This window comes from Mus caroli, unplaced genomic scaffold (genome assembly GCF_978045245.1).
Source record: "Mus caroli unplaced genomic scaffold, Mus_caroli_1 scaffold_4, whole genome shotgun sequence".
NCBI lineage: Eukaryota > Metazoa > Chordata > Mammalia > Rodentia > Muridae > Mus > Mus caroli.
The window spans coordinates 8231449-8256535 of record NW_028227259.1 but is presented as its reverse complement, the minus strand read 5'-3'; the positions used below and the strand labels follow the sequence as shown (position 1 = coordinate 8256535).

The following is a 25087-nucleotide window of genomic DNA, read 5'->3' as shown; positions in this document are numbered from 1 at the left end:
GTGTACAATGCCTTTTGACCACATTCACCCTTTGCTTCTCCCAGACTCACCCCCATACCTCCCTCCCAACTTCATGTGTACCCCCTTTTATACACCATTGATTTCAGTTTACGCTGCTCATACATGCATGGATGTGGAACCCACCACTGGCATATGGCCAGCCAACCAGGGGCTATACCTCTAAAGAAAACTAACTCCTCCTCACTGATGTAAAGATGACTGGCTGGATCCTGCTCAGGTCTGATACAGGCAACCACAGCTGCTATGACTTCATGAGTACATCAGATCTGTCTTGTCCAGGACACAGTTTCATCCTGGTCTTTATCCACCTCTGGCTCCTACAGTATCCCACACCCTGCTCCTAGCTTTTCTGCAATGTGCCCTAAGTAGAGTCACACCTTTGAAAGATCTTGTTACATCCCACTTACTTTAAAACATTTCAAAGTAAACAATTACGGTATTGTTATTATCAGCTATATTTATGAGTGTTTAATTGCAGAATTGAAGTACAATTCTGTTGGTAGACTATTGGCCCAACATATACAAAGTCCTAGGTTCTAACCCCGGTGATCTGTGCCTGAAACCCCCAATTCCCATAGTAGCGCATGCCTGTAATCCCTACGCAGGAGGATCAGAGGTTCAAGATCACTCCCAGCTACAACACAGGTTTAAAACCAGTCTGAGGGCTGGAGAGATGGCTCAGCGGTTAAGAGCACTGACTGCTCTTCTGAAGGTCCCAACTTCAAATCCCAGCAACCACATGGTGACTCACAACCATCCGTAACGAGATCTGACACCCTCTTTTGGGGTGTCTGAAGATAGCTACAGTATGCCTACATATAATAAAAAAATAAAAATCTTTAAAAAAACAAAAAACAAACAAACAAACAAAAAACCAGTCTGAGCTACATGAGACCTTGGATCGAAAAGAAAAGAAAAGGCAATTGTAGTCTGTTGCTCACAGTCAGGACTGATTTTTGCCTGTCAGTACTGTAAAACAATATTCTCAACTCTAAAAAAACAAAAAACAAAAAACAAACTCCTTTAAAAACAAACAAACAGCCGGGCGGTGGTGGCGCACGCCTTTAATCCCAGCTCTTGGGAGGCAGAGGCAGGCAGATTTCTGAGTTTGAGGCCAGCCTGGACTACAAAGTGAGTTCCAGGACAGCCAGAGCTATACAGAGAAACCCTGTCTCAAAAAACCAAAAAGAAGAAGAAGAAGAAGAAGAAGAAGAAGAAGAAGAAGAAGAAGAAGAAGAAGAAGAAGAAGAAGAAGAAGAAGAAGACGACAACAATTTTTAGACAATTTGTGAAACTCAGAGATGGAATAATTAATTATGCCTGGATATAATTAGTACTAGGAGATATTCAACAATTGTTGCAATTATGTAAAACAATGGCATTGCTTCTGTCTTGTTTTCCTGTTTTACAATTACTTTAAGGATACACACAAACAAAAAGTATATTTATTAATGATATACTGTATAACATCTTGCTCAATATACACTGGATAATCTTTCTGTCCAATTAAACATATCTCCTCAAACATTTACCACTTCTTCATGGTAATAACTTCTAAAAACCTTCTAGGTTTCTAAAATTATTATGCTACATTTTTACTTATTTATGATGTGTGTGTTCATGCCACAGCTCTTATGTGGGAGTCAAAGTGCAGCTTACATGACCCAAAAAGCTGCTTCTTCCACCACATAGATCCCAGGGGTTTGTCTTAGTGCTGAGCATCACGCCAGCAAAGCCAGCACTTCTAGCTTTGTAAAACACTTGGTACATTGTTACCTATAATCACTTCTACTGCTGGCATATCTCACCCTGTCTAACTGTCACTGGGCCACTAATCATTCTTTTTCTATTGTTTCCTTCATCTTCCAGCCCCAATCTCCCAGGCCTCTGATAATGCCCATTCTACTCTCAAATTATGAGATCAATATTTTTTTAGGTTCTACTCTTGAGCTCATGAGATGCTGATCTTTCTGAGCCTGGCTGGTTTCCCTTAATGCTGTTTTCATTCATATTTCTGGAAATGAAGAATTTCCTTTTTTTTTCATGATTGAAGAGTATTCTGCTGTGTGTATCCACTTTTTCCTATTTTAACCAGATAGAATGTTACTACTTCTTGGCAGGCACATGTTGGCCTTTGCCTCCAGACACACACACACACACACACGCACACACGCACACACACACACACACACACACATACATGCACATACACACATGCACGCACACACACAGTGACCAGGCCTGCCTACCTGCCAACTGTTTCATCAATTTCACATGTGTATATACATACTTACATAATATACATATGCCTACATACATATATGTATGTATATATATGTATGTGTGTGTGTGCATACACACACACACATACATATAGACAAACATATATACACTTGATGGATGGAGCAGAGCCCCAACAGCTACACTATTTTTTCTCCCTGCCTTTTTATACCATCTTAGACAACAATTCTTTATAAAATTCCCTCACAGATAAAATGTTACACAAAAGGGAGTTACACACAGAAGGATGTCAGTAGTAAGTTTAAAGCGGTGGTTCACTCTGTAAGCTCATTAGAAGTTCAAAGCGACAGTTTCCCATGGCCTTGCTTTATCATAGTGCACATCTGTGACTTCATCCTTGGACCTGACCTAGAATGAGTGTTTTTCCTATATCACAAATCTGTCCCAAGCCTATCCTCTTCCTAGTGCAGTTTATGAAAGTTCATTGTTTTCCTTATTATGCAGCCTTTACTTATTATTCTATGAAGTGGAGGCACATTCTATTCTTGATTCTAACATTATCACATCTTTCTGGCAAAACAATTAAAACCATCTCCTTAAACTTGCTTCGTAAAATTATTTAAATCAAATCAGGAATGCTATAAAGTCATTAATTCATCTAAACAGCATTATTTCCTGCAAGTTCACCTTCATGTGGATCTGCAGGAAATTTGCCCAATAGGGTGGGCTGATGCCCAGGAATCATTGGGTTATGTAATAGTGGCAGGAAAGGCATATCAACATTGAAAAGCAATTCTAGGACAAAGTCTTTGAGACTGTGCCTCTCCAGAGTGCACCCCTCGCAGCCATATTTGCTTGCCATAGCTTTTCTTATGTGGCTTCTGTCAAGAATGGCCCCCAAAGTCTCATATATTTAAATGATGAGTCACCAGGGAGTGTAACTATTTGAAAATAATTAAAAGGATTAGGACGTGTGACCTTGTTGGAGGAAGTGTGTCACTAGGGGTAGGACTGGAGGTTTCAAAAAACACACACAGAATGTTTCTCTCTGTCTGTTGCCTGTATATTAGGATGAAGCTCTCAGCTATAGCTCCAAGCCATGAGTGACACCATGCTCCCATCATGATGACAACAGACTAACCCTCTGAAACTGTAAAGCAAGCCCTAACTAAATGCTTTCTTTCACAAGAGTTGCCTTGATCATGGTGTCTCTTCACAGCAACTGAACAGTGACTAAGATACTCTCCATGACTTCCTCAGCCAGCTTTCTTACAAATTCAGGACCAACATCCCAGGGCTGGCAGCATACAATGAGCTGGGCCCTCCCACATCCATCTCTAATTAAGAAAATGCCCTATACACTTGCCTATAGCCAGATCTTATGGAAACATTTTCTTAGCTAAGATTCCCTCTTCTAGAAGACAAATTGAGTCAAACTGACATAAAACCAGCTAGCATACCACCTAAGCCCACTGCCTGCCAAGACTGCGCAATGCTGGGGAGAGACCTGTACTACACTGTTCTGGGTAACTTGTGATCCAAAACCAGGACTATATAGCAAGGACTACAGTGGCTTTGAACCAGTACAGAAATCAACAGATTGGGTGGTTTTTCTTCCCCTGGCACCAAAGCTGTTAGAGATGCCCTATCTACAGGAAGGCCTGAAGATGAGAGCCACAAAGATCTGTCCAGTATTAGGTCTATCCAGACTGTGGCAGGGAAAAGAGCTTTGCTTACTACTATGTCTCACATCCAGAAAATAGAGTCTATGTGCTCTGCTTGATGATGGTAAAGACAGTTTCAACCTAGCAATTTTAGGATGCTGAGCTGGGTCACACCTGAGTCTCCGCCCAAGGATGTGCAGTATCAGGGATATGATAAAGCTTATGATGTAGCTGATACAAGCACATATGTGAGCCAGCAGGTGCAGGAGCCTGTATGCTACCTAGGGAAGTCCAGAGCCTTGGCTTGGCAATGGCTATCCTACCAGGTGTCGGAAATAGAGGATAGAAATAGTCCCTCTCTACACTCACAGCTTCAGAGAACTTCTGGGTCTCTGAAGGATGCTTGTGCCCAGGTTCATTTCAAGGCTGGAAATGGAGAAGGGGAAAACTCCAGTTGGCCCTGCTGTCACTAAAATCTCCTGGGGTGGGGGGAAATAAATAATGTCTACTCCTTCTCCTCAGGACCCAACAACAAACTGAGGCACAATTCTGCCAAACCCCACTCTGAGGAACCAGTGAGTTTACTGGGCTTCCTTACAGAGGTGACAGGGCTACTTACAGGAATGTGGGTACTCCTCCTCTACCCCTGCAACAGGTTCCACCCGAAAAACCTTTACCCAGTAGGGATACGGGCATCCTCACAGCTGCATAGATAGAGACTATCTATCAATAGGTCTTCCCCAGCCTCTATACTCCAGCTACTTAAGGATGAGTTGTTTCTAACAGGAATTAGGACACAGATGAACAGTCAAATAAGGGTTTCATGACTCTCCCCACTCACCCATGAAGGAAGTGTATACAATCAACAAGCACAGCCAGGGTGGTACAGCTGTGTACCAAGAGAGCAATTACTCAGAGGACAGTCACTTATTACACCCACCAACACACAAGTGTCTATCAAACGCTAGGGCAGTTGAGAAACACTGTAGGTGAGTCCTGTCCTGGGTATAAGGTCTCCAGCCTCATAGAGTGCTGGGTCTCACTATGATAGACCTCATAGACCTCGCACTGTCCTCTGAGAAGCCCTGCTACATAGCCCTAATGGGGGAGTGGTTGCACTTACCCTCCAGCCTGTCTACAGGAACTATCTGGGCATTAGGAGCTATGGGGTGTTGCCTAACCCTCGGCTTGCACAGAGGCAGACCTAGTGCTGACTTTTTTTTTTTTCTCTGTAGAGCCCTGGCTGTCCTGGAACTCACTTTGTAGACCAGACTGGCCTTGAACTTAAGAAATTCACCTGCCTCTGCCTCCTAGTGCTGAATTTTAAGTCTAAGAAAGGCATGTACGTTAGTTAGCCTCTGTTTTCTGCCAAAGAGGGCGGCATCTCCCTATATGCTGAGCTGCTTGAGGTTGGGGTTGGGAGGGGATGCTTAGGGGGAGGCTACCTGGGCAACTGTGGTCCTCCTGCTTTCAGTGCCCCTTTTGTTTTGTTATACTGAAAGCTGGCACTATGCTCTCTGACCTGGCTTCCCCAGCACTTGTGACGGTACTTGGTAGTTTGAAGGATGTCTGACTTGGTTTGTCTGTGGGGAAACCAGGCCTAGAGATCTTACTCAGCTGCCACCATGCTCTCTCTACCCTGACATTGCATATATGTTCTCTAAAGGCATCTTTTCATGTCAGAGACACACACTTAAGGATTTTAAAAATAACGCCTGTGATTGGTCTTCTAATAATGTGACATGGAGGACAGAAGGGAGGTAAACTAACAGGACAAGTACTGGGACATTGAGTGGGACATTCTCTGACTTTCCTGTCATGCTTCAACTCTCCCGTCTGCCATCAGGAGACCTTTATAAAGTATGCTTCTCTTGTAGTTAGTAGGCCCATCAAGATCTGTTCTTTCCTGAGGAATGGTCATTGAGTCTGTAGGGTTAGAGTCCTCCTCACAGAGGTTGTCTCTCTCATTTGGGGCTGTACAGTTAAACTGTCTTATGAAACCAATTCCAGCTTTTTAAGAGCACCCTTTTGCCCTCCCCAGTTCCCTATGTCAACTCTTCTAAGTGACAAGACATATTTATAGTTTATAAACAGGTAGATGTAGTCAGCCCTGCTGTGCAGAACTGAGTAGTAAGACTGTAAAATCCTGCAAAGCAACATTAATGTGAGAAACTGTAACGGTTTGTGGTCTTCAAAATTTTGTGAAATCATTAAACACCTCTTTTCTGGCTATTATAGCTAGACAGAAAATTATAGGAATAGAAATTACTTTTAAATAAAGATAGTATTAGTATACTGATTTGAAATGTCAAATACACAGAGAACAAGTGTTTCATTCTTCAACGTTGTTATTTTTACTGTTTTTCTCTGAATGTGAAGGCATGAATTAGTCTGTATCCAGCCTAGCCTCAGCTCTCTAATTAAGGAGCCCGGAGCATCTGGAGTCACAGCTTTCTGTCTAAGCATAGGTATTTTCCTCAGTGTTGCTGCAGGGTTGAATCTCATAGCTACTTTTTTTTCCAACTTACACAGTATGTGTTCTATACCTCGCAAATCACCACGCTCCTTTTAAGGTCTGAATCCACGTCCATCATTTTACCCTTTGCACTTTAATATCAAACAGCAAGCCCATTTTCCAGTAACGCTTTAGATTTGAATTGTTGATGCCTCTTAGAATTCTCCCCAGTAGCTTAAAGATTCCCTAGGGACTTCTATAAACATTGGCGCCACCTGATCTTTTGTCTTCTTTGATCCTTATACTCGCCATGAAATTTACGCTCTCCTCATCAGTGTTTCTCAAACATGTTAGCATATGTACAGCAAGGTTTCTTTCAATCAAAATAACATTGAAAGCAAACTTGCTCTAGAGAGAAAAGATGGAAATGGAGGACCCAGAATCCTATCTCCTCCACCTCATTCTTAATCCCTGAGATTGTCTCCAAACATCTCCAAGAGCATAGCTTGCATATATCTGCACTCCTTAGTAGATCAAAGCTCTGTGGCTGATGGAGTGTTCTTACTCTATACACCATAATGCACATCAATCCCTAGCAGATGCATGGGGTCTAGCCCATGTGCACATCAATCCCTAGCAGATGCATGGGGTCTAGCCCATGTGCCAGAGCCTCCAGGTAAGCCCAGACTTGGCAGAACCCTATACACGCAGCCCGCTACATGGGTTTCTCTGTTGCAGAACACTGAGGACCCAAGGCTAACCCATAACCTATCCTGTGTTCCTGAGGTTCAGAACCCACTTTGAATATGACTTCAGTTACAATTTTCAATGTCTGTCCTAGTTAGGGTTTTATCATTGTGAAGAGACACCAGGACCAAGGCAAATCTTATTAAAAGAAAACATGTTTTTAGTTTCAGAGGTTTAGTTCATTATCATCATGGTAAAAAATATGGCAGCATCCAGGCAGGCATGGTGCTGGAGAAGGAGCTGAGAGTTCTACATCTTGATCAAAGGCATCAGAAGAGGACTGTGTGTCACATTGGGTATACCTTGAGTATAGCAGACCTCAAAGCCAGCCTCAACAGTGACATACTTCCTCCAACAAAGCCACACCTATTCCAACAAGGCCACATCTCCTAATAGTGCCACTTCCTATGGGCCAAGCATTCAAACACAAGAGTCTCTAGGGGCCACACCTATTCAAATCACCACATTCCACTCCTTGGCTCCCATAGGCTTGTAGCCATAGCATAATACAAAATGCATTTAATACAACTTCAAAAGTCCTCATAGTCTTTAAAGGTTGCAAACATGTTTAAAAGTCCAGCATTCAAAGTCTCTTTTGAGATTCATGCAATCTCTTAACTGTAATCCTCTGTAAAGCCAAATCAAAAAAAGATCACATACTTCCAACATATAATGGCACAGGACATACATCACTATTCCAAAATGTGGGAAGGGAGCCCAGTGGAGAAATTCAGGACCAAAGCAAGACAGAAAACCAGCTGGGCAAACGCCAAACTCTGCATCTCCATGTCTGATGCCAAAACGCTCTTCAAGTCTCAACTTCTTTCATTTTTTGTTGACTACAACAAACTTCTTTTTCATGGGATGGTTCTATTCCCTATTAGCAGTTTTCCTCTGTGGATATCTAGTGTCTCTAACACCTTGGGATCTCCAAGGCAATCTAAGGCTTCACTTTCACAATTTCACACAATGCCTCTCTGGGTCTCCATGCAGGGACACCCTCGATATATGCCTGCCTCAGGGGCTTTCCTTAGTCACAAAGGGAAATTCCATAATACCCTGTCCTGGGTATAAGGTCTCCAGCCTCATAGAGTGCTGGGTCTCACTATGATAGACCTCGCACTGTCCTCTGAGAAGATGTCCTTTGTCAATGCAATTGATGCAAACTCTTCACTTTCACCTCAGGCAAACTTTTGGACAAGGACAAAAAGCACCCAAATTCTTTGCCAAAATATCACAAGAAGAGTCTTTTTTGTTTTGGTTTGGTTTTGGTTTTTGGTTTTTGGGTTTTTTTTTAAGATTTATTTATTATTATATGTAAGTACACTGTAGCTGTCTTCAGACACACCAGAAAAGGGTGTCAGATCTCATTCAGATGGTTGTGAACCACCATGTGGTTGCTGGGATTTGAACTCAGGACCTTCGGAAGTGCAGTCGGAGCTCTTAACCACTGAGCCATCTCTCCAGCTCCCTGTTTTTATGTTTTTGGTTTTGTTTTTAGTTTTTTGAGACAGGGTTTCTCTGTGTTGCCCTGACTGTCCTGAAACTCACTTTGTAGACCAGGCTGGCCTCAAAAGCAGAAATCCACCTGCCTCTGCTTCCCAAGTGCTGGGAGTAAAGGCGTGCGCCACCACTGCCTGGCTACAAGAACAGTCTTTAGGCTACATATTAACATCCTTTTCCTCTGATACCTCTTGAGCCAGGCCTCCACCCTCAGTACCACTGTCTTCCCTGTTTCTACTAGAATGGCCCATTAGGCATTGCTTAAAGCATTCTACTGTTTTCTTAACACAAAGCTCCAAAATTCACATTCTTCCAAACAAAAGCATGGCCAGGTTTGTCACAGCAATGTCCCTGGTACCAACTTCTCTTTTAGTTAGGGTTTTATCATTGTGAAGAGATGCCATGACCAAGACAAGTCTTATGCATAAAACATTTAATTGGGGCTGGCTTATAGTTTCAGAGGTTTCATCCATTATCATCATGATGGGAAGCATGGCAGCATCCAGGCAGACATGGTGCTGGAGAAGGAGCTAAGAGTTCTACACATGAGTCTATAAGAACCATACCTACTCAAAGCACCATAATGTCCAACTTTACTGAGGGTCCCCCAAGTTTTGCTTGGACTTACACAGACCACATTCCTGGATCACCACGTCATACACCGTTCTAATTATATCTAATTTTTGTTGATATTTCTCTCTCCATGTGCTTTTGCCAACACACACACATATACTGTTCTAAAATTCTCCATCTCCTGTATATTTACTCCCTTGTTCTCCTTAAAGGATCCAAACCTGCTGCCAGGGGCTCCTCCTTCCAGGAACAAGCAGATCTGGCCTTAAGTTCAGTCTCATTAACCTTTGAGTTTATCTGTACAAGCATGCCTTCTTTTGTCCTTGGTCAGCACAGGCAGACAGTGGAGGGTAGAAACAAAAGGAAGTAACTAGGAAGAAAAGAAAGTGCCCTGCTTTAAAGGGTCTCAAGCTTTTGTATTGTTTTTGAGAGAGGATCTTGCCATATAGCCCCAGTTGACCTCAGTCTCTCCAACCTCCTGCATCAGCCTCCTGGGTGCTGGGACTACAGGATGTGCTATTAAACCCAGCTTTTATAATGCTATTTCTGCACATGAGAGGAAGAGAAAAAGAAAAGCAGGCAGAAATAGAAACGGCGGGGGGGGGGGGGGGAGGAACTGACTACTCCTTAGAAATATGGGGTGTTTGTTCTCTCACTTTCCTCTGTGGCCTTAATTCAAAAAAGAGTTTGACTTCACCCCCCACCCCCAAATAAAACCTAAACTCTGTTTGGGCATTTCCATCAGAACTTAAGGTGAGTTTGAGAAAGCATGATTAATTACCAGCTGGTCATCCAGTCCAAAAAGTTCGTCCAAGTAAGTTTCAGACAGTCTTCGAACTCTTGGCTTCAGTGATGGATGGATGCACATGTCCCTTTAATAAAATCACAAACCAAGATGAAGATGAATCAATGCAAATGTCCCTTTAATGAAATCACAAAGGAAGGTCAAGACTAATTCTGTTTTGAAGTAATTCTATACAGAGTCACTGATTCTCTGGAGAATTGGGGGAAAGGGTGGTGAATTTCCCCTGAGGAAGCTGGTCAGGATCACCTTACCAAAAATTTTCTGGGTGCCCCACAATGGTGTGCTACCCTTTTCTCATGCTCGCCTTGAAACACTCTGTCCTAGAACCAACAAATGGGAGCTAACTGTGTTTCTCCCACTGCCAATCAGTGAGCATATTGTTCACATTAAATCTTGGGGACCTAACAGCTTATGGAGGGATTCCTTAACAAGCTCCAGAGTTGAAACATTCATTGGCAAGACCTTATCATGATACTATACAAAGGTCTTCACCTCCAGATATTTCCCTATCATTCCTCAAAATAATACTTACCAAAGAAGGTTTTCCAGACCTCTTTTAATGATAGCTAGGATCATGTGCTCTAAATATTTCAGTGGGTCCTCAGGACATGTCACAAGTAAACCACATAACAGCGCCTGGTAAAGGGAACAATAAGAAGATGGAGTCAGTGCCTTTGCATCCACACATGTGTATGTATGTATGTATGTATGTATGTATGTTTTACTCATGTATCTCTTCCTGTTTACTGTGTTGGCACACTGCTATAGTCAAATCAAAACTCAGGACATTTTGTCTCTGTCTAAAAACTCCTACAGATGACACAGTAGAAGTCGCTACACAATTTTTGTATTATGTAAGAAATGTTTTATACAAATCTGAAGATAGTTACAATCTTAGATCCAGTGCTTCTGCCCTTGTTAAGAATGAAGAGTCAGGCAGTGGTGGGTGCACATCTTTAATCCCAATACTTGAGAGTCAGAAGCAGGCAGAGCTCCGAGAGTTTGAGGCCAACCTACCTAGTCTATAGGAGTCTAGGACAGCCAGGGCTACACAGAGAAACCCTGTCTAAAAGCAAAACAAAACAAAACAAAACAAAACTCCAAAACAATGCAAAACAAAAGAAAAAGTAACCATTTTTTAAGTGAAAAAACTCCTCAAGCCAAAACATAAAATGACTGATAAAATCCATAGTCAAAATCTACTGTTGGAAAGAAGTGGCCCTCACTCCTCATCAAGGAAACTTCTCTTTGCAACAGATGTAGACCACTACAGAAAGCCACAATGAATCTACAGAGCTGTAGAGCCCAGTCCCAATGGATACAGCTACTAAGGGGACATTGCAGAAGAGAAGCAAGAAGATGGAAAAGCCGGAGGATCAGGAAGCTTTCTGTGAGAGTGTGTCTCCTAGTAACATCAGAAGCTACACCCATCAATCTCACCAATGTGACTGTCCAATCATGAGCTGAACAGAGGCTGTACCAATGGACACACATCATGCCTCCCTTCGTAGCACCCCCACACACACACACACACATACACACACTTAGTGTACAGCCAGTTAGAAACGACCAGTAGGAGAAAGGCAAATGCCTCAGACTTAGATACTAAGCCCAATCGCTCCCTACTGCCTGCTGGAAATAAGATGATACTATATTCCAGAGACTACTGAAAACAGTTTTTAATGCACAATTCAGCATGGGAGGCCAAAAGAACCACCTAGTAGCTCCTCTTAATAGCCTCTTATTATCATCGTCTTTTCCTGTGGCAGGAACATGCGTCCTCCTCAAACTCCAGAGACAGAGGAAGGGTTTGGAGCTGAACAGAGTTCTAAAAAAAAAAAAAAAAAGAAAAGAAAAAAGAAAAGAACACTGGACTAGAGAGATGGCTTAACAGTTAAGGGCACCTCCACTGCTCTGTAGAGAATCCAGGTTTGGTTCCTAGCCCTCGTGGCAGCTTAGGGCTATTGGCATCTCTAGTTTCAGAGGATATAGCCCACTTTTATGGCCTTGGTGGGCTCCAAGGCATGTATGATGTGCACATCCACACATTCAGGTAAAACACACACACATACACACACACACAAACTTTTTTTTTTTATTTTAAAGAAAATAGGCTGTAACAACCTCTTAGATTCCTGGTCCAGTCCCTCTCCAGTCTCTCTCAGGAGAAGCTCAGCTACTTGAAGGCTAAATATGGTTGCATAAGACACCCTTGGTTCACTCGAGGTTCTAGCCAGAGCAATTAGACAACAACAACAACAACAAAGATCAAAGGGAAACAAATTGGAAAGGAAGAAGTCAATATATCACTATTTGCAGATGATAAGATAGTATACATAAGTGACCCCAAAAATTCTACCAGATAGCTCCTACAGCTGATAAACAACTTCAGCAAAGTGGTTGGATATAAAATTAACTCTAACAAATCAGTAGCCTTCCTTTACTCAAAGGATAAATGGGCTAAGAAAGAAATTAAGGAAATGACATTCTTTACAATAGTCACAAATAATATAAAATATCTTGGTGTGACTCTAACCAAGCAAGTGAAAGATCTGTATGACAAGAACTTCAAGTCCCTGAAGAAAGAAATTGAAGAAGACCTCAGAAGATAGAAAGATCTCCCATACTCATGGGTTGCAGGATTAATATAGTCAAAATGGCCATCTTACCAAAAGCAATCTACAGATTCAATGCAATCCCCATCAAAATTCCAACTCAATTCTTTATAGAGTTAAAAAGAGCAATTCTCAAATTTTGTTATTCCAAAATTCATTTGGAATAACAAAGAAACAAAAAAACAAACAAACAAAAAAAAAAAAAAAACAGGATAGCCAAAACTATTCTCAACAATAAAAGAACTTCTGGGAGAATGACCATTCCTGACCTCAAGATAGACTACAGAGCAATAATGAAAAAAACAAAAAACAAAAAACAAACAAACAACCTTGTGTTATTGGTACAGAGACAGGCAGGTTGATCAATGGAATAGAATTGAAGACCCACAAATGAACCCACACACCTATAGTCACTAGATCTTTGACAAAAAAGCTAAAACCATCCAGTGGAAAAAAGACAGCATTTTCAACAAAATGGTGCTGGTTCAACTGTTGGTCAGGATGCAAAAGAATACAAATCAATCCATTCTTATCTCCTTGTCAAAAGCTCAAATCCAAGTGGATCAAGGACCTCCACATAAGATGAGACAAACTGAAACTAATAAAAAGAAAGTGGGGAAGAGTCTTGAACACATGGGCACAGGGGAAAATATCCTGAACAGAAAACCAATGGCTTAGGCTCTAAGATCAACAATCGACAAATGCGACTTTATAAAATTGCTAAGCTTCTGTAAGGCAAAGGACACTGTCAATAGGACAAAACAGCAACACACTGATTGGGAAAAGATCTTTACCAACCCTACATCTAATACAGAGCTAATATCCAAAATATACAAAGAACTCAAGAAGCTAGACTCCAGAGAGCCAAATAACCTTATTAAAAATGGGGTACAGAGCTAAACAGAGAATTCTCAACTGAGGAATCTCAAATGGCTGAGAAGCACTTAAAGAAATGTTAAACATTCTTAGTCATCATGGAAATGCAAATCAAAACAACCCTGAGATTCCACCTCATACCAATCAGAATGGCTAAGATTGAAAGACCAGGAAAAATTCAGACCTCCTAGTACCAAAAATGTAGGTTAGCTGGTTCAGTGACCCTGTTCAAGAACTGGCCGACCACAAAAGTTAGATTAAAATCTTGAGAACAATTTTGAGAAGTAGGGAGTTTCCCCTTGTGATTTTTAGTACCCCCTTGTGATTTTTCACTGGTATTTTCAGTATTTTCCAATAATGCCCTCCCTACCCCCTTTGGGTTATGGTTTTTCCTTTAAATACCCCCTTTCCCAGCTACTCAGGGTCGAACTCCTCTACCCGTGTGGGATACGAGTCAACCCCAGTGCGCTAGTTCCTGTCAATAAACCTCATGCGATTGCAGCAAGGACAGTCTGTCGTAAGTTCTTGGGGGGGGGGGAGGTCACATCATCCCGAGACTTGAGTGAGGGTCTCCCCTCTTCGGGGGTCTTTCAAGATAAAAAAGGCAGGTGACAGCAGATACTGGCAAGGATGTGGAGAAAGAGGAACACTCCTCCATTGCTGGTGGGATTGCAAGCTGGAAAAACCACTTTGGAAATCCATCTGGCAGTTCGTGAGAAAACTGGAAATAGTTCTACCTGAAGACCCAGCTATACCACTACTGGGCATATACCCAAAAAATGCTCCAACATAGTGGACACATGCTCCACTATGTTCATAGCAGCCATATTTATAATAGCCAGAAGCTGGAAACAACCCAGATGTCCCTCAACAGAAGAATGGATACAGATAATGTCGTACATTTACACAATGGAGTACTACTCATCTATTAAAAACAATGAATTTATGAAATTCACAGGCAAATGGATGGAACTAGAAAATATCATCCTGAGTGAGGTAACCCAGACACAAAAGAACACACATTGGTATGTACTCACTGATAAGTGGATATTAGCCCAAAAGCTCAACAATGCCCATGATTCAACCCACAGACCATATGGAGGAAGGAAGACCAGGGTGTGGATGCTTCAGTCCTGCATTGAGGAAAGAACTGGATCATTATGGGAGGAGGAGGGAAGGGAGATCTGGGAGGGAGAGGGGAGAGGGGGGAAATAAAGGGGCAGGATCAGGTACTGGAGGGGAAGGGAGAGAGCTACAGAAGGTCAGGAAATTGAATAAAAATATGTAGTAGTGGGGGATGAGGAACTGAAGATGGCCACTGGAGGGTTCCAGATGCCACGGAAGCAAGAGGCTCCCTGGACCCAACGGGGATCACTTTAGTAGAAATGTGTGCAAGGAAAGGGAAAGAGAACCTGTAGGGACTACCTTCAGGAGATTGGCATGTCCCCCAGTTGAGGGATGATGCCACCCACCCATCTCAAAGTTTTTAACCCAGAAATGTTTCTGTCCAAAGGAATAACAGAGATAAAAAAAAAAAAAAAACAGAGCAGAAACTGAAGGAAGGGCCATCCAGAAACTGCCCCACCTGGGAATCCATCCTGTTTACAGACACCAACTCCTACCCCCAACACACACACATACACACACACACACACACACACACACTGTTGCTGTTGCCAAGAGGCACTTGCTGACAGGAACCTGGTGTGACTGTTCCTTAGAAGGTTGGGCCAGCAACCGACCAATGGAGTCAACCGTCAGACTGAACTTGGGGACCCCAGTGAGGGACCTGGGGAAAGGACTGGAGGACTGGAGAGGGATTGCAACCCCAAAGGAAGAACAATGTTGGCTGGCCAGACAACCCAGTGATCCCAGGGACTTGACCAACCAAGGAGGGGAGGGACCCATGGTTCCAGACACTTATGTAGCAGAGGATGGCCTTGCCTGACAACAATGGGAGGGAAGGCCCTTGGTCCTGTGGAGGTTTGATGCCACAGTGTAGGGAGATGCTGTAGTGGTGGGTCTGGAGTGGGTGGGTGGATGAGGGAGCACCCTCATAGAGGCAAAGGCGAGGGGGAAGAGGGCAGATGTGGAAGGGGGTTTGTGGAGGGGTATCAGGAAAGAGTGATATCATTTGAGAAGTAAACAAATGGGATGATTAATTTAAAAAAAAAAGAAAGACACCCTTGGTTCCTACCACAGCTGCAAGCTAGATTTTAAAAGGTGGCTCAAAAACGCATCAATGGACTTATAATAGCGCTAGATCCTTCCACTACATCAGCTCCCTGAATGGCTCTGCTGAAAAAGGCCCTGTCTCTAGCACTTTGTTGTGTGGGTCTACAGAGCCCAGACTCTTCTACTTTCCTTACTCCTCAGCCCATGCCCTCCTTCATATTCTGATGTTTAGAAGGCATTTACTCCAGAAGTATTTGGATGGCAACCTGCTTTCTCAGGATGCTACTACCTAGGACTTTATATTTTTAGCAAGCTCCTTGAGAAATTTCCATGCACACAGCAGTCTGGGAGTTAGTGACTTACTGGAACTAAGTTTTATGGGAATTAAGAAATTTGGGGCATGGGGGTACAGGTGTGGTGGCATATACCTGTTCCATGCACTGGACTGGCAGAGGTAGGTATCTCTGTGAGTTCAAGACCAACCTGATCTACAGGGCTGTTACACAGAGCAACCTGTCAAAAGAAAGAAAGAAAGAAAGAGAGGGAGGGAAGGAGAGAGAGAGAGAGAGAGAGAGAGAGAGAGAGAGAGAGGAGTACCAGAAAATGCATGTTGCCTTGTATTTCCAAGCTCTCCGGATCAAAAAGCCTCTTTGCCAAAACCTTACCCTGTAAAAGCCTAGTTAAATTGAGAAGATGAGTCTCCAAAATGACAAGATGGAGTTAGCAATATTGTAAAGTTTGCTTTTTGCAAGGAAATATCACTGTTCATTTGATCCTAATGGACAAAATGACACAGCCTGCTGCTATACACATTGAGTGAACTGCACACAGCCAATGAGACAGGGTAAATAGGGAATAAACAAGCATTTTCTGTCGGCTTGCTTTGAAGTGCTAAGGATGGAACTCAGGGCCTTGGAGATGCTAAGCAAGGGCCACAGAGCTAACTCCTCAATAGTTTCTTTCTGAGCAAAGAGAAGGGCAGGGGAGACCACTCAGCAGACAAAAGCGCCTGTTGTGTATAAAAGGGACTTGCCTTGGTTCTTGATGCCTTGGGTGGGTAGGAAGGTTTGTCATCACAGGACCTTCATGAAGATTAGATTCATTAACATCTGCAAACCGCTTTGAATTATGCCTAGAGCTGAAAGAACCCTCAGATAACAAAGCAAGCGATTACAGGAGGGATCCTTACCTATCCAGCTACTGACCTTCACTAAAGGAAGAGGATGTTCACGTAAGCACTATGTGGTGACACCAGTGACTGATTGTATACCGAGCTAAAGCCAAGAAGTTAGAAGGGAAAAACATAATTAGGAATAAAATGGCATAAAAAAGAGGATACCCTTGAACCGTAGCTCAGATACAAACAACAAAGTGGTTAGCTGGCTCATATAGCTCAGGGTTGAGGGGGGCAGGGTAGGAGCAGAGACAGACAGACTTGTGGAAATACAACATGTTTATCATGTCAGACACCAGGTCTTATGGTAAATATGTTAATGGCTTCAATTGTAATATAGAAACTGCTCTAAGACTGTGGAGATAAAAGCAATAATTGAATGTTTGCATGGCCCTTTAGAGAAACTTGAGTGGCAAGATGAGAGCTTACTGGTGGGAAGCATGAAAAGCAAGCCCAGAAGCCCTGTCAAAGTGAACTGTGGCCACGAATGGAGGCAGGAAGCAGTAGACAGAGCCACTCTGTGAAAACTAAGCAACTTTCCTCCAGCCCCAGTAGATCCTTGCCTCAATTCATTTTTGGCTATAATAGGAGAATAACACAGACTGAGTAATTAACAGTTTCTTATGGCTTATGATCAGGAGGCTGAGAGTTCAAGAGGGTGGTGCCAGCACTTAGTGAGGACTGTTGTGCTGTGGCTAGAGAGGACGGGGAAGCTGAATGTTATGGCTGATGGCCCATGACCATAGCTGCTGTGAGAAGTCCCTCTATGGCTTCTCCGGGAGCTGACATTCTAATGAAAGAAAGAAAACTAAATTCAAGACTTCAAAGCCCTAGCCAGGAAGTTTATTCAAGGTCCATGACTCATGTGGCTTGCTAGTTAGGAGGGCTTTTTGGGCTTAGAGCGAAGAACAAAGGCTATAAAGTCATCCCAAGAACCAACTAGCCATAAAGATAGGGAAGACATACAAGAATGTCTGGAATGGCCCAGCGCCTCCCTATCTCCCGCCCTTCTGACCTAAGTTAAATGTTAACCAGATGCTCTGCTGTTACCTCGATCTGCATGTTCAGTCTGCTGATGTTTAAATGGACCAATCATGTGAAACGGCACCAATTCCTCCCCCAGCCCCAGACCCTTTTCTATAAAAACCCCTAGCTTTCAAGCCTCGTGGTCAGATCCACTGTCTCCTGCGTGAGATACGTTTCGACCTGGAGCTCCGCCATTAAACTACCTCGTGTATTTACATCAAGACGGTCTGTTCGTGATTCTTGGGTACACGCTGAATGGAAAGTTGAGTGGGGAGTTCCCCACTAGGTTCTTTCACTAACACATTGTTGGGGCACATTCAGACCAGAGTCATTCATCAGAGTCATTCGTGATGAAACCTTGAGCTCCTTACCCATACCATGTACTCACACAGAAGTATGCACTTGTGTAGCTTTCTACAGAATTGGATATGTGGAAAGCACATATCTATTTGGAAATGCTTTGTTCTTTTAAGCAGACAATAGACTATATCTTTTAAGCAGAGAATAGAACAAACAGTATAGATGTCTTAGATGTCTACACCTTTTGGAAAGAAGAGAAGAGAAGAGAAGAGAAGAAAAGAGAAGAGAAGAGAAGAGAAGAGAAGAGAAGAGAAGAGAAGAGAAGAGAAGAGAAGAGAAGAGAAGAGAAGAGAAGAGAAGAGAAGAGGGGAGGAGAGGGGAGGAGAGGGAGAGGGGGAGAGGGGGAGAGAGGGGGAGAGGGAGAGAGGGAGAAGAAGAAGAAGAGGAGGAGGAGGAGGAGGAAAGAAAGAAAAAAGGAAAGGAAAGGAAAGGAAAGGAAAGGAAAGGAAAGGAAAGGAAAGGAAAGGAAAGGAAAGGAAAGGAAAGGAAAGGAAAGGAAAGGAAAGGAAAGGAAAGGAGAGATTGCTTTAATAAGAAAAAGTGTCCCGTGAGAAGCACAGTTCTAGAAATCTAAACACTGTTCAAAGCTTTTCCTATTCCTTCCCCAAACCCCATGAAACAAGCCTAAGTGAGGTCTCTCACTTCTGAGGTGGAGACGGAGCTAGCACAGCATTGCTTTCTGGTGTGCTTTACTTGATATTTCAATAATGAACATTTGAAAGTAAATCAGCTATGTCTTGTCAAAATTTAAACAGATGGTACCACTTTTTAGGTTTAATGGCTTTATAAACGGAACGTTCTTGAGCTTATTAAAGGCATCCAACTGGCTTGGCCATGTAGCAGCTACTTTGGGGAGTAGAAAACACTCCTTGGGACCAGCACTGGAGAGGGAAGTGTCTATTTGAGCCAGAGTCTGGCTGTGTTATCCAGGCTGGTCTGGATATCCAGGCTGGTCTGGATAACCAGACAGAGCAACCCTCCTGCCTCTCCCAAGTTGCTGGGACTACGGGAACACTGCCTTGCTTAGCTCAGACTGGACGATTTACATCACAGGTGAGAAGCAGCAGCCACTGGGATGTGAGAGACAACAACCATCTGAATACCTGTCAGACTGCATCACCAACGGAGAAACAGATCATCGTATGTAGCTAATCCTTAGATAAAGTAACTCCTGGTGAAATAATGAGTTGGCAGCTTTCTATCTTCTGTGTTGGTTTCTCTTAGAACTACATCTGGGAACTGACTGGCTGGGCTGCTAAGGGTTGTCCCCCACACCCAAGAAACCATAAGCTTTACCCAAAGGTCCAGCAAAATAAGTTAGCAAAGCAGCCCTCCTCTCCCAACTCTGCAAACTGTCCCTTGCTACATACAAATCCCTGGTTGTTGTAACTATAGAAAATGTTTATAATGAGGCAGGCGTTACCATGCTGCCCCAGGCTGGTCTTCAGGCTCAAGCAATTTCCTTTTCTTTTTCTTTTTAAATTAATGTATTCTCTCATACATCCCAATCAAAGTTGCCCCTCCCTCCCTCTGCCCCAATCTCCTCCATCCCCCGCCACTCCCATGCTCTTCTGTTTCCCTTCAGAAAATGTCAGCCTCCCAAGGTTTGATATCAACCAAACAAGGCATACCAAGTTGTGTAGGACACCACAAGAAAACCCACAGAATCAACAGAATTGGACTCATGGGGGTTCGTTGAGACTGAACCAACAATCAGGGAGCCTGCATAGGTCTAATCTAGGCCTTCTGGATGTATGGTAGAGTTGTGTAGCTTGGTGTTTTCGTGGGACTCCTTATAGAAGGACCAAGGTCTGTTTCTGATGCTTATGCCTGCTTTGGGGACCCTTTCCCTCCTACTGGGTTGCCTCATCACCTTAATATGAGGGAAGGTGCCTAGTCGTATTGCAATTTCCTTTCTTAACCTCTCATGTAGCTTGAAAGAAAGTGCAAATCACTGTGCCTCTTTTTTGCACCTCTGACAGATACCTGCCCGTAAAACAAATAACCAATAACAGAATCTGGGTGACTTATAAATAAATGCATTTTCAGGTACAAATTGACAACTGAATCTTAAAATATAAGCAATATAAACTTCATATACATATATATGCATATATATGTATAATTCAAGTCATGATTTGTGACTGAAGCTCGCCCTCTGCTGGGAAGACCCAGCTTTGCACACTGCTATCATTTTCCTAGACATTAAACTGAAATCAACCTCACAGTTGGAAGTGTAGTTTCTTACTGATACAATTGCTAGGTTTCTTTGTTTAATAATTTTGTGGTCACTGAATCCATGAATACATAGCTCATCTTTGATCTCTCTGGAGCAGGCATGTGTGTTAGTAGGTAACGGACCCAGTTCTACCAAGTAGAAAGCTAGAGAAATACATATACACATCTAATTTTTTTGATGTGCCCAAATCCTACCAACTGAGCATCATTGCATGGGCTCCTACTTTAATAATTTGTTTAAAAATATAAGTGCCTTTCAGAAATACCTCCAAAGGACAGAGAGTGAGATATTCACCCAGGGTGCACAGAGTCTGCATTCTGAGAGAAGAGATGACTATACTGAATCAGAACTAAGCACCAGTACTTATGTTTCCCACAATTCCTTGTGAGTACAGCCTTTTGGTGTTGCCATTACATATTTCTTTAGTCTGGAGTTTCTAAAACATATAGTTCCTGAACCACAAAATGATTTACATAGAGTAAACATTTCTTGCCCAGTTTTCTAAGTATCCAACCATTTATTCATATATTTAAAATATAAAACAAACATGTAAAAATATCTAACTCTGTTTTGAGGAGATGGCTCACTGGGTAAAGCACTTACCTCACAAACTCGAAGACCTGAGCTTAAATCCCCAGAACCCACATAAAGCCAGGTTCAAGAGCACACACCTATAATCCCAGCAGCCCTGGGATGGGGGATTAGAGACAGGAGGCTCCCTGAAACTCAAGGACCAACCAGTCTGGCATCAAAGAACAAAGAGACCCTCATACACATGAAACACATACCTCCAAAAATATTTTAAAATACTTAGTTCCAAGATTTTTTGAAAATGGATGCTATTACTTTTTATGTTCATATCTTTTATGTAGGCAACATTCTTAGATGGCAAGAACATCATATTAACTTCTAGTGATGGGGAAGGCTAGCAATCATATGATCTGAGAAAGAGACAGAGAAAGATTATTTCCTGACAGAATAATATTACTTTTTATTTTTATGTTTTTAATATTTATTTATTTGTAGATTGACAAATTCATTCATTTACTGTGTGTGCATGTGTGGAAGTCAGAGAACAACTTTCAGGAGAGTGACTTACTAAGGATCCAGTCTTGATCACCTGCCTCCACGTGGGTGGACGCATCCTACCTAGGGCAAATACACGTAAGACACAGGAGAGTGGTCAAATCCCATGGGAGGAAGACTTTCAGCGAACTGACAAAGCTCAGCCCTCATTCCCAGCTCTGGGTCTACAGTGAAGACTGGGTTGGGTCCAGGCAGAGGATAGTCTGCCACTAGTAGAAAGAAAACCAGCCAACTTTTGTGATCACTTACTCAGTAACAAATATGTTTAGGTCTAGGGTGTTCATGAAGGAAGCTGGGAGCCAGCTGGCACAACTCTAAGAGAGATTCACAAGAAAAAGGGAGGACTCCTGCAGCACAGCAGAGCAGCAGCCAGCTTCATCCACCTGGATGGAGGTCAGCTCTTCCCTCTAGAGTGAGGAAAGGGGGAACTTTCTCTGCTGAAGAATGCATTGTGGAGAATGTCTACTGTTCTCTTTTACTTGATAGCCAACAAAACAAATCACTCAGTGTGTAGAGGTAACTACTGGAAGAAAAGAAACAACAGACAACAGACCCAAAAATTATCCAGATGTTGAAGGAACCCGTGTTTCTTCTTGTTTTTGTTTTATTCAGGCTTACCAAGTGTCTTGAACTCGACATGTGGCCCAGCCTGGCCTCAAAGCAAGCCTCTTGTCCTAGCTCCCCAAGAACTGGGATTATAGACATGTGTGACCAGCTTGCCAGAGAGTGTTTTTTACAAAACAATCATTAACATATTTGAAAACAGGAGATTATAGCAAAATAGATGAAAAGATACCTTTATAATTTTAATAAGTGGAATGCATTAAAAGGAATCAATGGGCATTCCAAGACTGAAAAATACATTATCTACAATTAAGATTTCACTTATTGTATTCAACAGATGGGATGAGATGCAACAAAAAGCAGAATTAGTAAAGTTAGCAATCCACTAAATAAGTCGATGAAAAATATCCAAAATATCATCCAGAAGACAAAAAAGAGGCAGCAGGACAAAAGCTAAAACAGAGGACAAGGGTAGAGTTTTATTATATTCCTGATTGGATTCCTATAATAGGAAAGAATTGGGTAAAAATAACAACAGTTTTAAGTAATTGGTTCCAAAACTAATGAAAATTAAATATCAATCAGCAGATTCAATAAGCTTAGTAGATCAGGCAAGTGTTGTGGTTTTGGTTTGGTTTGGTGTTGAGGTTTTATTTTGCTTGTTTTTTGATTCTGTTTTTTTTATTTTTGAGTCTTACCATCCCTATGCCTGAGCTCAAGCAAGCTTCAGCCTCAGTCTCCCTGGCAAGTAAGAGTTTACAAACCACTGGCATGGGTAGGCTTTGGTTTGGGTTTTTCCTTTATCAGAGTGTACACAGGTTTGTAGGGAAACAGTGCTGTGGATGGACAACTAGGTTTACTTAGAACACACAGGCAATGTTCAGAAGAGGTCAAACACGCATAGATAACTGCAATAAAATATTATGTCCTATACATATTTGCAGATTGCTCTTACAAGAACAAAAGTCTTGGGGATTTGAATTAGATACTCATGTAAGTACAGAGAGACCTGGCAGAATAGAAGTCACCTTAATGGTCTCTGAGGGAAAGTTGAATGAGTGTGCCCAAAACCTCTCTTGTCCCTGCTGCTAATGTGTGAGCAGAGGTGACTAAAGAGATCATCTGGATAAAATCACGGGGAACACCCATCCTAAAAGGAAGTGTTGTGCCCAATTGCCCTGGAAGTTGAATGGCACTCTTCTCTCTCCCCTAGAACTCCCTCATTCTCCCCATTTCAGAAATCCCGCTGTATCGCCATATAACATACACCATATAACATACACCATATAACATACACCATATAACATACACCATATAACATACACCATATAACATACACCATATAACATACACCACGTAACATAACTTACAAATGGGAGTCACCAGCGATTTCTCAGCTCCCTGCCCCCAGGAGTATAAAACCTGGTTTTCCATACCATACTGTCCTCCCGAGGCAGGGCAGAATGAGGCGACTGGAGGTGATTGGAGGCAGAGGTAGAGGAGGAAACCTGCTCCTTCAGAACTGATCCACTTTCACTGCTCAGAAAGGACTTTGAGCCTGCTGATAAGAACCTAATGGACTGTACTTAAACTGTGCTCACTTGAGGCTGGGTGCTGTATCTCCAGACACTTCAATCAAGGATGTCAAGGCCAGTAATTAGGCTCTGCTTACATAAGGTCAAAATGACACATCATCTTGAATTCCTGGCCTCCCCACTCCCAGAACTAAATGAAGCTGTTCATAAATGCACTATACTAGTTACTGAGAGAAAAAGAAACGTCAATTTTTAATCTAACCTTGTTACAAACTAGACTCTTTGGGTGATGTTAGTAAAAGGGGAGTGTTTATCCAAGTTGGGGTGGTACCCAAGGAGGGTTTCCCCTTCTTCTCTGATAGGGGGAAGGGGGTAGTGGGGGAGGGGCTTGTAAGGGACTGGGAGGGGAGGAGAGGGGTGGTCTGCAATCGGGATGTAAAGTGAATACAGAAATTAAGAAAGAAAAAGAAAAGGGGTAGTAGTTTCTTGGCAACATTTAGAAATGTAACCTTGAAAGTCACAAGAAAAAATACTGATGTCAGCATTGTGAAGACAACACTTAAGGTCGACTCTCCCTTCAGAAGCCCGCAATTGTCTGACCAGGTGTGTTCTACTCTCTCTACTGGAGCACCTTTGTTTCTGCGTTTAATGAAGCTAGCTTTGCTTCATACAAGTTGACCCCGAAATTCATTTCTTTGTTAAAACCAAGACCTCAGGTTTTGCTTGGTGGCGATCTCTAAAAAGGTGTATTGTGAAGCTGTGTGTAGAGGCAGGTGACTTCTTCCCTCCTGCTAACAACGAGGCGAGGCGATGCTTTCACCCAGAACCCCTCAAGTCTTTTGTCTTCAAGTGGCTCACCACTCACTTCTTGCTCAAGACGCTCTTCCATAATAGAATTTAGTAGTTGACACTTGGAGATTCCAACCCAGGCCCTGTGCTCTTTGCGCCCCCTGCAGATTGTCACTTTCCCCGTCCCCTTCCTTTGTCATCCCCACCCGGGCTTGGCTTTAGCCACCGGCACCCTTCGGTCTTCTCTAACCTACCCCTCTCTCTCTAGTTACCCTAAATTGACTTCAAGCTTCCCCATCCTGCTCCTTCTTAGCTCCAGTTCCGGAAATCTCCTTGCCTCTCCCAGTTTTTCCTCGCGCCCACTATGTGAGAGGCTATGTGGCTGCAGTACCTCACAGATTTGAGGAATGTACTTGTCCCTGAAGTAGCTCCTTAGCCTGGGGGTGGCACTGCGTAGTGAAGCCATGGTCAGAAGCAGGACTCAGAGTCTGCGTTTCATAGGTTACTGCTGTCCACGATGAGGCGGAGGGACGCGCCAGAGCGTTGCCTAGCAACCACAAAGGAAGAGCCAAATAGTCCAAGCCTTTCGGGAGATGAAGAAAGAACCTTGCGGGGAGGGGGCGGGGCAACTAGGGCGGG

At 42.8% G+C, this 25087-nt stretch overlaps 1 protein-coding gene across 2 annotated transcripts in view; it reads right to left on the bottom strand.

Annotated features, from left to right (window-relative positions):
• Fbxl13 (F-box and leucine rich repeat protein 13) overlaps positions 1 to 24985 on the bottom strand; it is a 159340-nt gene extending 134355 nt beyond the window's left edge. For both annotated transcript variants that reach the window (XM_021163601.2, XM_021163602.2), the window contains exons 1-3: positions 24840 to 24985; positions 10542 to 10645; positions 9986 to 10076 (exon numbers count right to left, since the gene is read on the bottom strand). In XM_021163601.2, the coding sequence (XP_021019260.1) occupies positions 9986 to 10076; positions 10542 to 10645; positions 24840 to 24914 (270 nt within the window). In that variant the 5' untranslated portion in view covers positions 24915 to 24985. The remainder of the gene's footprint in view (positions 1 to 9985; positions 10077 to 10541; positions 10646 to 24839) is intronic.
• Between the last annotated feature and the right edge of the window lie 102 nt (positions 24986 to 25087).